The sequence below is a fragment of the Lagopus muta genome, chromosome 1 (assembly GCF_023343835.1).
Source record: "Lagopus muta isolate bLagMut1 chromosome 1, bLagMut1 primary, whole genome shotgun sequence".
In the NCBI taxonomy this organism is placed as follows: domain Eukaryota; kingdom Metazoa; phylum Chordata; class Aves; order Galliformes; family Phasianidae; genus Lagopus; species Lagopus muta.
The window spans coordinates 191066583-191079877 of NC_064433.1; the positions used below are offsets into that span (position 1 = coordinate 191066583).

At 44.4% G+C, this 13295-nt stretch overlaps 2 protein-coding genes across 3 annotated transcripts in view; one reads left to right on the forward strand and one right to left on the reverse strand.

The window, feature by feature from the left end:
• Positions 1–4767, forward strand: part of INTS4 (integrator complex subunit 4) — a 36217-nt gene extending 31450 nt beyond the window's left edge. For both annotated transcript variants that reach the window (XM_048933334.1, XM_048933333.1), the window contains exon 23: positions 1446–4767. In XM_048933334.1, the coding sequence (XP_048789291.1) occupies positions 1446–1639 (194 nt within the window). In that variant the 3' untranslated portion in view covers positions 1640–4767. The remainder of the gene's footprint in view (positions 1–1445) is intronic.
• An 845-nt stretch (positions 4768–5612) lies between these two features.
• Positions 5613–13208, reverse strand: AAMDC (adipogenesis associated Mth938 domain containing). Its single transcript, XM_048933345.1, has 5 exons — positions 13102–13208; positions 11956–12020; positions 10593–10743; positions 7318–7413; positions 5613–6583 (listed from the first exon to the last, which is right to left on the reverse strand). The coding sequence occupies exons 3-5, from the start codon at positions 10722–10724 to the stop codon at positions 6443–6445; spliced, it is 369 nt and encodes a 122-aa protein (XP_048789302.1). The 5' UTR covers positions 10725–10743; positions 11956–12020; positions 13102–13208; the 3' UTR covers positions 5613–6442.
• Between the last annotated feature and the right edge of the window lie 87 nt (positions 13209–13295).

Here is a 13295-nt window from a genome sequence, read left to right on the forward strand (position 1 = left end):
CCTCTGAGCAGTTGCATCTTACCAGAGGACCTTTGAGTTGGAAGGGACCCTTAAAGGTCATGTAGTCCAACTACCCTGCAGTGAACAGGGGCACCTGTATCTGCAGGGACATGTTGTTTGATAGGATATGGGGTCCTGCAGGTGACAGAGGGGCTGCTGTCCTAAAGAGAAGGCCCTTGCTGTGCACCAGGGGCTGCACATGCAGTCTTCCAGCATTGGAAGCTTTTAAATGGAGCGCGTTACCCATAGCTGTGCAGAGCAGGATTCATTGTAGGAGCCAGGTCTGCATCCTTATTTAAAGGCAAGGAGTCCTAACGAACTGATTCATTGTCATTCATTGTTTTGGATCTAACAGGTATCTGAGCACAGCAGAGAACCTTTGGAACTGTGTGTATTCAACAGCATAATTTCACTGTTAATTGAACTTTCACCCTTTGAATGTCCTAAAAAAACACCCTGTATCTCTGGTGACTCCCACATCCACGTTCAGTCATAGATGGCATTCACACTTCTCAATGAAACCGCTGCAGTAATTGGTTTGTGGGCTTCAGACAACAAAAGCAAATATATTTTTTGCAGCTGCCTTCCTCCCGTTTTCTTTTAAACCCTTCACATAATTCAAGTATAGGGTATATATTTTTTTGAGTGCTTTCTCCTGTTTAATAGGACTTGGTGATTTATATTTTTAATTAGTGGTTTTTTTTTTCAGTGCCATGTTCCCTTTCAGTTGCTCCATTTTACGTAGCACCTCCATGGTGCGTTCGTTCACCTTGCTTGTCTTTCATTTCTGGAGAAGAAAAATGGAATTGTCAGGAGTATCAGGATTTAAAAGTTGGTTCTGCCAACGCAGCAGGAGCTGAACTTGGTCCTTATTTCTGCTTTTGCAGTGTGTGCTGGAAGGGCACTTCAAATGGGGACCTATGGGATTCTGTTCTGTTCCCTTAGCAGTTATTTGAGTTAAGAACTTGGACATTGGTGCTTAGGCATTTCACAGGTGGTGAGGAAATCAAGCTGGGAGGGGCTGAGAGGACAGGGTCAGTTGACAAAGTGGGCAAATTACCTCAATGCATGAAAAAGAAATTCATTAAGACCATAGAGGACAGTATGGGCTTACGATGGAGGACGTCCAAACACAAAATACAGATGAACTGTTGCATAGCAGAAGCAGTGACTGAAAGCTACAGATTAGAGCTGATGCTGTGGCAGAACGATGAGTTTTAGGGAACTGTTAGCTGAGCTGTGGTGTAACTGTGGGAAAAGGTTATTTATTGTGCTCCATCCGGTCAGTTTGTGTGATCAGACATTCAGCATTGCTTGTTGATGATGGCAGCACTTGGGGATGTGGTCAGTGGGCACGGCGGCGATGGGCTGACAGCTGATGATCTTAGCAGTCTTTTTCAACCTCTGTGATTCCATGTATGGTTTGTTCTGTTCTCTCCTTTCAGAGCCGTGTCAGATCGAAGTGCGGCTGCTGCTGGCCTACAATTCCAACAGGAGCAAAGCAGCAGCCAAGATTGCCAAATCCACCTGGAACGAGAGCCCAGAGGCTCTGCCACAGCCAGAAAGTGGCATCGAGGGGACGATCCCCTTCAGCAAACCTGTCAAAGTGTACATAATGCCCAAACCTGCCAGGAGGTGAAGTCTGACACTACAAGAAACACCTTTGTGGGATTGTTGGATAAAACTGAAAACGATATTCTGTGTTCCAAGGTACTGAAACCAGACATCAGCCATAAAAGTAAAGCTGATGAATTGGGCTCCTCTGCTACACAGCAGGTGGGCCGATAGAGGAGTTATTCAGATAATTCAGGATGGTTTCAAGAAAACACTGGGTTTTTTTCCTATATTGAATCAACAAAGACAATTCTCAGTCAGCATTCCAGCAATAACTGCATTGGGCCAAAGTCTCTTCCCGGCCTCTGGGTTTTCTGCTGAAGCTATTTAGAATCATAGAATCATAGAATCACTAAGGTTGGAAAAGACCTAAAAGATCACCCAGTCCAACCGTTCACCTATTCCCAATAGCTCCCAATATTTACTACGTAAATGTTGAGGCACATAAATCCAGGCTTTTGTAATTCTCAGAAACTTGTGCATTGGTATCAATTTTTTTTTTTTTTAGCAAAAGCAAAAATAATTCTGAAGTGCTGTTGTCCTGGTGTAGGAAATGAATCTCCAAGTGGAACTGCCAGTCGCTGCAGGCTACATCCTGAGATGTGCCCTGTACAGCTGTGCTGGAGTTGGGACAACTGGGGGAGGGCATGGGTTGTTCATGCTGGGAGCTGGTGCAAGGAGCAGAACTTGGTGAGCAGGACACACAGCACTTCTAGCAGGCCTGGAGGAAAGCAAGAGGTTCTGGGGGAAGGAGGGCTAGTGGCTAAACAAAGAGCAAAGAAGTACTTTTCAGTCACACAGAGATTAGTATAAATGGTTACGCAAAACTCATTATGTGCTTTCCTACAATAAAATTGGAAAACTGATCCTAATCTGTTTATTACAAGAGTAAACATGCCAGCCTGCATGGTCGAATAAGAGATTACTGTGAGGCTTTTGTGATACTTGTGACTTTTTTTTTTTTTTAGGACTGACAGTTTTATGGCTATGAGGCTTCAGATCCAAACATTTGGCTGCTTTAAGTATTCTAACATCAAATAGCAGTAAAATGAAGAAACCCTCTTACAAACTGTTTGTGTTTCACCTTTAGGGCACTGGCTTGAAAAGCTGCATGTGTAGCAGCTCAGTTGTTACCACTGGACTTCAGCATCCTCAGTTCATTTCTCTGTGGGCAGGGATTGATGCATGTTATTAGAAACTGTACTGCTACACATTTCCAGTCTTGTGATGAGAGCATCCCATAGCTGGCTTCTGTGCTGGATACCATCCTGGAGCTTCCTCTGACTCCTAACTTGAAGTGTGGAAGAAATTGGAGCTTCTCCTCTTCATCATAGCTTTCCCCCATTCAGGCAGGTGTCTGATTCATCACTTTAGCTGAACTGTGTCCAGTAACGCTCTGTGATGACTGGAACATTCAGTACCATATGTGTTTTTCTTTATTGTGATCTTCCCAAAATTCATTTGCCTTTGATTTCCCTGCTGCTTCGATAATCAGACTCATACACATCCAGTCTATAAAAGGTTTTGTTAGAGCTTCTATCTCAGTACTGACTTTTTCCTCCTTCCTTCCTCCAGCTCTGAGAGGTGCAGGTGTGGCACTGAGGGATGTGGTCAGTGGGCACAGCAGTCAGGTGCTGATGGGACTTCATCTGAGAGGTCATCTCCAACCTCAGGGATGTTTTCTGATTCCGTTCAGGCTTTTCTGCTGAACACTGTTGTAAGGGGTGTGGGTTAGTGGTTTACAAATGTGTTGCTATGCTTACCTTTACCTTAATTAAACGTGGCCTAGCTTTATTTGCCTTTAATGGGAGCTTCATAACCAGAGCCACTTAAGTTCACTGGAATTACTGAGGTCAATTCCTTAGAACTTGGAAAGTAAATAATGCAGTTATCAAGAATGCTGAATACATCTATGCATTAAGAACAGAGTTGATGGTTCAGGTACTAACTCAGATGCAGCGTGGCTTCCAAAGAACCATACTTTCATCTATCTTAGTTACATGCTTTTAAAACTGCACGCTGCAAAGAGTGCAAAAAAAGACATCCCATCCCCCCCAAAGAAGGAAGAATGGGACACGCATTGAAATGCAGCCACGTGGCCTCTTCTTGGGCTCCAGAGCATGGGGATGGCTTTCCTCCGGTCTCCTCTTTGGCTGAGTTCTCAAATCAATTGAAAAAATCAGAGATACAATCACTGTTCTTATCTCACGTCACTCGTGTTTGTTTAGTCCTTGCAGCAGGCGCTAGGCTGGGGTGCAGGCTGGGGTTAGCCTGCAGTTAGCCTGCAGTTCACTCATGCTCTGTTACTGAAGGCTCACACACAAGTCTGAAGGCCCATAAATGCTGCCTGCCATCCCTTAAAAATGCTGCTCGTGATGCGTTCGGTTTGTTGGAGCCTTTTTACGGCCTGTGTCTCCCTGTTGCCAGCTCAGGCGTGCTGCTCCTCACAGATAAGGGCTGCGGATGGAGGCTCAGCAGTGCAACAGCTGGGTGGAAGCTCACTGGCTGCCAGCCCAGCCCTGTTCTGTGTAATGAGGGTGCCGGGGTGGGAGATCGCTTTCCTGGGGGAAGCATAGAAGCAATGGAGAAGCCCTGCCCTACAAAGAAAGATTTGGGCAATGAGATTGTAGTTCTAACAAATTATTGATGGCTTTAGCTGAAAGCAGGGGCTTAATAGAGCATTTTGAGCTCGGGTTGAATTTTGATGAATCAGTCCCAGCTGTTTACACTTTGCATCGAGGAGGAAGGAGGGCTTTGGGTAAGCGGAGCAGCCCAAGCTGGGCTGACTTCTGTGGCAACAGACAAAGCTGCTGTGGCAACAAACTGACTCAGGCAGCAGTGACAGAAGGTAAAGATGGAGAAGACCTGCAGTGGGTTTTCTCCTTGAAATTCTGTACAGACAGGAGCGAGGCTTCGCAATTTACTCTGAAATAGGGAAACCAAGACCTAGCAGTAACCTTCCTCTGCAGGCTGCAGCACCCCGCTTTAGAAGTGGAATCTTCTGTCTGCTACTGGTTGCCAAATGAAGGGAACAGTGAAGAGGCTGCAGCACAAAGCTGGGCAGGGCACACCTCTAAAATCACCTGGCAGTGCAGAGCAGGCTGTGCTCCTGCTCTCTGGAAGGACACAGTGTGTAGCAGCAGTATAGGAGCCCGTGGTGCTTCTCTCAGTGCAGGGCTGGGCCAAGCAGTGCTTTTGAAGGAGGCTTCATCCAAAAAAACTATTTCAGTACCGTATGAAAGTAGAAAACAACAAACAAAACCTGCAGGGAAAAGATAAGGTATTTACTTCTCCAAGCAGAATAACAGTGCTTAAGAAACTGGAATTATCCCCTTAATGAAAGCCTCTTCCTGTTCAAGGCCCAAAAGATGATGAAATAACACAAATATCGAACTGTGATCAAGAAGCAGCTGCTTTCCACTATCAGCCAGCACAACAAACACAGGGCTGCACACAGTGCAGTGGCAAAGGTGGTTTCTAGGATTCTCTTGAGGCTGCAGAATTCTGGGCCTCCGTTATTCAGAAAAATATCATGGTGTTTGCAAAGAGGGAACACAAATGTAGCTGAAAAGGCAGTTCCTGCTGGTTTAGCTCAGGGTTGTGCCTCAAATACAGCTACACTATTAGAAAGAATTGCTGCAATTAAGAGATGGCAAGATAAAACTTACGGGCACTCAACTTTCCTTTGCCTTTATGCCACGCTGTGTTTTATGGATAAAATGATTACTAGAACAAATAGTAAGAGAGTGGAGCATTTTGCAAAGGGTCATTCTTAGGGCTTGGGAAAGTAATTGACTTCTCACACCCATCCGAGCTTCTGTGCTGCCCCCTGGTAGCTCCAAGTGCCTCAGGGCTTTTCTCAGCATCATCTCTGTTCGTTTGCTTATAGGCACAGACTTCATCTGCACCAATGAAGAATTTAGTGAGTTTGGTGGAAAAGAAAGGAACCCACAATAAGTAACTGGTAATATTAATAGAAGTAGGTGAAACAAAAGGAGAACAGCAACTAAAAGAATTTTAATTTTTTTCAGTGTAACAACACACTTGTCATGTTTACATTAGCAGCTACTGCTGGGTAGGAATTCTACCTCTGTCCCCAGCTTGCTAGCAACAACTTAGACTGATTTCCTACAAGCAATTCTGTGACAGATCTTCCTGATCATTTTAAGCAGGTAGGGAGCTTCACACACATACATATTCCACAACTCGACATTCACATTTCAATTAGTGATAAAAATCTTCAAGGCACAGGTTCTGTTCCTTCCCTGTAGGCAGCTTTTTCTATGTCCCGTGTAAAGAGAAGTGTCAAGTGATACCCTGAGCGAGTTCACCAGCAGGAGGCAGAGCTGTTGCTCGGGGCTGCCTTGTGTTTTGTTTTATTGAACTCATTTATAAAGTGATCCTTTGCCACCACTTCATAGCTACCACTTGACTGTCATTATCAGATATTTTCTGGCTACGCTGCAGTAACTGATAATGTAATTCTGCACCATTTCCTAATGAAAGCATTCACAACTTAGTGTCTTAATTTAGCCAAAAAATCAACCAGAGTTCATGAATTTAGCCCAAAAGTAACCAGAACGCACGCAGTCTACAGAGGAAGATTAGGTCAGTCCCAAGATCGTATGCAAATTGTTCTGCAGTTAAAAGCTTTCATTAACAGCACTCTGTTTAAACCCTGAACTCATACAGTGCCCTCGCGTTTTAGCTGTGCAGCGCACATTAATGCACTGGCACGCAGCTCCCCGCTGCGCCGGCTGTAATTCGATGCAGCCGAGGCGCGCCCGGCGCTGGCTGAGGTCAGGGCGGGCTGCAGAGCGGCGCTGCTTCAGCACGTTGAGTGGAAGACTCCCCCCACTTTGACGCCCTGAGCAGCCAGGGCATTGTACTCTTGCACTGCCTTCTCCGTCTGCAACACCAACACATCGATCCCGTTCTTCTTAAGGTAGTCCACAGTAGACGGAGGAACCTCAGAAGAGAAAAGGAGAAAGCAATCGTCAGCTCATTCTCCGATCTGCAGCAGGAGGCTGCTGGCATTGCTTAGCACTGATGCCATCTGTTCGTAGGTCCACTTAAGTTATTGATAGTAGACAAACTGCTAATGTATTTTTAAGATTGATGCCATTTTTGCTTTTCAATAAACCCAGCATATGCAAACTTCCCATTTTTCCTGAATGCAGTTTAAAGTGCAGCTTGTTCTTACAGAAGGGAGCAGAATTTAAGCTAAAGATAATAGAAATGAGGTGTTACTCAGCTCACAAAAACCTGAAGAATTGCTTCTCATGAAGGGAAGCTCAGCCCTTCTCAGCCTTCTGTAACTGGCATACCTGCTGCAAGGACACTGCCAACATCCGTGACAAAAAGGCCTTAATTATCAGAGTATTTACAGCAGGCTAGAGCTAGTTCACAACCTCTTCTAAGAGCAGGGACTAATGACACTGTTAGAAAAAAGCTCCTTGTTTAACTTGCTTCTGTAGCAGAATGTAAAACTATTTTCTGTTGACTCTGACACCAACAGTGAGGAGCTCAAATGCTGCTGCTTTCAGGAAGAGAATGACTCCTGGCAGCAATTCAGTCTGGTTAATTCAGCAACCCCAAGTTCCTTGCTTTTAGTAAAGCCTCGTGGATTTTTTAACCCATCCTCCAGAAGAGAAAGGCAAACAAACAGCTCTAGTTTATGTTTACTAGGGAACAAAAACCTACCTGCAGAGCCTCGCTCATGCCACGGCCAATGACGAGAGTTTTAACACCCTTCTTGACAACTTCTTCAAGGTCAGCAGGCTGCACTCCTGGAGAATGCTAAGTGCCAGGAAAAGAAAGCAATAGTCTGTGTGCTGACAGCATCAGCCAGGAAGGATGTGCCTGTGTTTGGATCAGTCCTTAGAGTAGCAGGATCAAGGAGCTATCCCAAGGTGTAAACCAGCTCTTGTGTGCACATTAACGGTGGCAATTTCAAGAAGTATTTTACCCTCAGATGAAGGATGACAGTAAATCAATGGATGGCAATAAAGATGTTTTTCTTAAGTAGGTAAAAATGAAAAGATATGTGGTACGTACCTAAAGCATCTACGTCTAACAACTGGCATTCTATCAGCATTAACACCGAGATCAATAAATTGCAGTGCACTGCTGTTTGTTTTCACAGTGAACAGAACCTGCTTTTAATACGGACTGTGGCAAGCTCAACTTTACTCACTTGAATTGTAACTAAAATGATTAAATTCCTTGCTTGTTTACTTTGTAAATCTCATTTACAGAAGATGATTGGCTTCATTGCACTTGATATCTTCAATTTCTGCTCTATTCTCAATTTTGAGAAAGAAACTCTGAAACCAAACTTTTTCTAAAGAAAGAAAAATGATCTGTAACAGGATTTTGATTGCAAGCTCATTATAGTACTAATACACTTCAAACATGCAAATCCAGAAATAGACACGTGATATTAAATTAAGTCATCATTATGTCACACTAATTCTCTCCTTAGCTTCAATTTTAATGTATTATATATATATACATATATATATATATATATTTTTTTTTTTTTTAAACAGGATTCTTAAGTATTTTTTGGGAGGACTGAGACCATCTTCTCCCATGAAGGGAGTAATGCCATAGCGGACTTTTGCAGAACATTATTTTTATGGGGATGCCCATAAATCTTTATCCCCTGCACTCACTGCTACGTTGTTTCAATGAATTAACAGCAAGAAGCCTGGCATTTCAGCAAGAGATGGTTCACCTTTCTGGTTCTCCAAGTTGCATTCTCTGTAGGTGCATTTAGATATCCATACCTAAACTGCCACTTAAGCAGCAGAGCTTTATCAGGCCAAATCATCCCACGTATGCGTTTATGGCAGAACAGGTAATGATTTGCCACTGGGGTTTTTTAAGGTAGACTCAAAGTTTGGACAAACAGGGGTAGGTTACTGCAATTACATTGATTAGATTGCTGGGGAAGTTTGCTATCCTGTAGTAGGTACTGCTGAGCCATGAAAGCCACAGAACAAAAGGATTTGAGCTTGTTACACGAGGCACTCTGGTAAGGGGGCTTCCTTCCATCAGTAGGAAAATTCTATCACTGGAGAAAAGATGCAACATGATGGAATAACTGTGTCACTGCAGGCAATTCCTGTGACAGCAGGAGGGAAGGAGAAAGGGCAGCAGAATTTCTTGCCTGTTCTGCTCTCCGGTCTTCTCGTCAGGACTCTTTTTCTCCCATTAGCAGATGGCACTGAAATGCAGCCAGTCAGGGAGGCTGCCTTTTATCCCCAAGGGTTAAGGTCATATGAGCTATTTATTAGCGCTTAGTAACAGAATCCTGCACAGCAAGTTGCACAGTTCTTCCTGATGAAATAATTACCTACTAGGCATCGGTTTGATAGCAGAGAAGGAAAAGGTTTACTTCTAGGTGGAGTGGAGGACATGAGGAGCACTGCCCTTCTGCCAAACATGGGGAACAGCTCCACCTAGCCCCAGGTAAAACGTACCCAGCAAATGCAGACACACCGCAGTCTACCGTGAAGAAATACGCAGCAAATGAACCCAGTGAATTCTGATGTTTCCAGCAAAGATCAAATTAAATCCTTTGTAATTTTTCTAGACTCGGAGTTGCAGTCTAAAAAGCTTCTGTATTTGTTGCTTGCATTCAATTTTAAATTGAAATCACCAAACTCTGTGGCTGCCATAGCTGTAAGAGCAACAGAACTGTCCTCAGGAAGAAGCTTTATGAGTAGCCTCTGTGGGAAAACCTGAAGTGGTTTGTTTTTATTTCACTTAATGCTGACGCAGAATATCTGCTTCTTTGAATAACCCAGCTAGTCTTCTCTCATTTTCATTTAACAAATCCAACTCTCCTGGTGAAATGGAGGATTCATCCAGGAACTTATCCTGAGTTCAAGTCTTCCCTATCACCTGACACCTTCTGTCTGAAACCTTAAAAGGAAGACATGTCCCCCTAAATGTTAGTAGGTGGTTGTAATCTGAAACGGAGTTTTCAAATGGTTGGAAGGAAATAAAAATGTGATAGAGTTGGAAAGTATTGGGAATTTTTCAGCTCTGCATCTCCAGCCATATAATATTTGAAGCAGGAAATCATTACTGTTGAAACTTGGATTCCTCTTGACAAACAAAAAAGTTACAGCTCCTCTCAGCTCAGGCCCTTCAAACAGCCCAAAAGTGAAAACTTCACTTTTGCTAATCAGGCCATAAATGAAAGGCTATTGAAAAGGTTATATACACAGCTGTATTTCTCTCTGCAAACCATTTATACAGCAACATTACCTTTCACTTTGCATTATACACTCTTTATAGACTGAACTCTGACAGCTTAACAAATTCTATTCCCTAGAAGATTATATTGGAAGTTCCAAAACCAAAGTTCTGCCAAAATGAATACAGCAGTGACTGCAAGGGCCTACATGGGTACAGCTGGCTCTAAGACCTGATGCGTTTGCAGGTCTTTTTTGCTTTGACCCTTATGGATTAGGTTTTTCTTCTTGGCCAATACAACTATCTTAGTGTAAGCCCTGATATGGGATGAGTTTATCAACATTTAATTCCTAACACAATAGTTATCACACTGCTTCTAAGTCCAAAACATCAATATTATTGCCTTACTTGGATACATTCTGATAGCATTTAAAGCTAAAGCTTGAGGGATACAAAAATTATAAGGGTATTCACTTGGTAAAGGGCTATGAACACAAGTCCTTGTGTGGTTAGCCAGACTGAGAGCTTTTCATGGAGATACTAGCACATATGACACTGTATCTGCACACCTTTACTCAAAAATCACTAAGAACCTCAAGGAAAGCGATATAAACTAACCTGCATGCACGGTTCTCTTCCAAACGTGTAAGCTCAGTTCCTGTGGATTTTTTTTATTCACATTAATTAGTCTCTATCCCACAAGACAATCTTTATTTACTACTCTCACAGTCTTGTTTAAAGCACGGGATGGGCAGAAACAGCAAACTTACACTAGTGCCAGTTTCTCTCCAATCCCAGGTCCGACTTCCTCCCGGCCACACTTTGCAGTCCTTGTATGTTGTAGAGCAGCCTTTCACCTTCATCTGCCCCCAGGAAAGGGAAGCAATTTCAGGGGAAGACATTGCTGAGTTGAACCAAAGTCTGAAAAGTAGATATTTGATGCATAACATCAGGCCAATGTACACATCTAAGTATTGTCATTGCCTCAAGCAGCTGAGAAGAAACCCCCATGACAGACTTGATCCGTGTCATTTTGTGGCACCAGAACTGAATGATGGATCAGATCTGTTGAATTACCAGCTGTCCTCCTGAGGGTTCTGGTAGGATTCTGAGCAAATCATTCTACAAATCAACTTTCAAAACAATCCATGGGGTTGAGGTGCCTGAGTATCCTTTCAAATCAGGGTTTTAATCTTTTCCCTTAGGATACAACGAAATCTCTGATACATACACTGTTTCTTTGGCCCTCTAAACCATACTTACGTACAGGCTTATTAATTTAAATTAATAAGGTTAAAACAAACAATCAAACATGCTGTTGCTTTCTTAGCCTTGGCAGGAAGCGAGAAGATTTGGATCTTGAACAGGGATTTTAAACTAAAGGATTTTTTTGATCTTTGCACTTTTATTGCTAAAAGGCAACACCCAGCAGAAAACAAAACCATGGCATTCCCACTTGCTGTAGCAAAAGACTTTCAGACACCCAAAGGACGAAGCCTTCTCTCCCATGGCATTCCTTACAGACACCAAGTCTCCCTGTGTCACTTCTCAGGATAAGTTAAGCACACAAATAATGTCTTTTTTCATACTTCAGTCCTCATTGTTTCAGATTAAAGCAATCAATCATTTCCAAACATTTTTGTCGTAGACAAGGAAAACAGCTTAGTCTTTGTCTTTTCCACCATCTTTTGCTTTCCTTAAGACTTAAGATAACCATCCTCAAGTCTTTTTTTCTCCCTTTCTTTTAGGTTAAATAAATCTCTGTTCCCTTTGGCCTTTCCATCAGTCGCATTTTCTAAATCTCTGCTTATTTTCTCATTTTCCCCCTCCTGACAACCAGCAATTGGTATGCATCTTCCTTTGAAGTCTGCTGCCTAAAACCAGTTAGAGTGCTCCAGCTGAGGCCTTATCAGAGCTGCTATAGAGCAACTGCTTTCTGGTATTAACCACAGTCATTTTCAGACCAGCTATCACAGTCACAGCTGGGCATCAGCACGACAGAGACTATGCCTTAGAAAGCATCGTCTCACTGCACCATGGGAGTTTACACCCTTTTCTCAGCCCTTCAAGGAACTGCAGTCTGGTTGCTGATGGGATTCTGGCACTGGATGGCAAGACACAAATCAGAGGTACCTTGGAAATGCTTTAGATTAGCACAGCTGCCAGCTGCTGCGTCTGGAAGGTAATGGCCTTCTGAACTGTAAGGGAAGAAGAGGATGGTGTGAAACTTGCATGACAAAGATAGAAGGTTATTTCTGCAGCAAAACTGTGCTCATGGCTCGCCCAGAAACCCTCAGCAGCAGATCCTTCCAGGCATCCAGATTCTCAGAATCCCGGTGGCACCCATTAAAGGAAGAGCCCTCAGCAAAGAGAAATCTTTGGATTGTCTTCCTATGCTGCACGCGCTACCACAAGCGGCAGCACGACGTGACATCCATCTCAGTGCCCTGCTTCTAGCAGCACATGAAGGAAAAGCAGCATTACTTTGGATTCAGCGCAGCTCTGAGGCTGCCAGAGAATTGCACAGAGGGCAATTATTCCTTCGCTGCTTTGTGAGTTAGTGAGACAGGTGCTCTGCCAAAGAGGAAGCCAGGCACGCAGCTACAGGGCAGTGCAATTTGCCCGGGTTAATACGTTCTTGATTTGTTCCTCGCTCATCTGCAATGAGATGGGTTCACACAATGGTTCATTGGACCACCTTCCCAACAGCGTGGTGAAATAACAGCGCTGCTCCCAACTGAGAGAAGCTGCCCATTAACCGAGGGGAAAGGCAGAACCGACCACCCAGAAGTGGCAGGAGCTGAGACAGACCTCAAAGCCATCAAATATGACCCAGAGAGCAAAAATATTTCCACAGCACTGACAGGGAGCATCGACAAAGTGTGAAGGAAAGCATGTGAAACCAAAGCGAGGAAGAATGAACTTCTTAATGTGGCCTTTGGACATTCTTCACAGAGGGCACAGTCCAATCACCAACCAGCAAGGATCGGAAAGGATTTCCTCAACAAATACTGGCTTTTAATTATATGCTATGGTATCTACCGCAATGTGCACCGAAAAATCTGGAGGTATCACGTGATAAAAGCTACGAAGGGGAGAGAGCTCCTGATACCCCACGGGAACGCTAGCTGAGCGGCAAGGCCTAAGCTCCCAGCGTTCGGAGGGCAGCCCTTCAGGTCCCAGGGTCTCCCTGTGCCCCGCGGCCGCCGCTGCCCGCCCGTTCCCGCCCGTCCCCTCAGCGCTCGTGGAGCCGTTACGACCGTTACGCGCCACACTCACCCGCCACCCGCGCGACCCCGACCCCAAAAACCGCCACCTCGGCCTCACGCGGGTGGGGAGCGCCAAGCCCCGCCTACCGCCCCCTCATTGGCCAACGTCGCCTGCCGGCTCCACCCCCTCTCCGCAGCGCTGTCGTTCCGCCTTCTCCCATTGGCCGCGGCGCCCTGAGGCCCCGCCTCCTTATAAATAGCCCC

Excerpts from the sequence above, each read along its gene's own strand:
- AAMDC (XM_048933345.1), bottom strand. The coding sequence starts at position 10,724 with ATGTCTTCCCCTGAAATTGCTTCCCTTTCCTGGGGGCAGATGAAGGTG. Across the intron at positions 7,414-10,592 it reads GGAGAGAAACTGGCACTAGT|CATTCTCCAGGAGTGCAGCC; the intron begins GTAAGTTTGCTG and ends CCTGGCACTTAG. Across the intron at positions 6,584-7,317 it reads GCATGAGCGAGGCTCTGCAG|GTTCCTCCGTCTACTGTGGA; the intron begins GTAGGTTTTTGT and ends TTCTCTTCTGAG.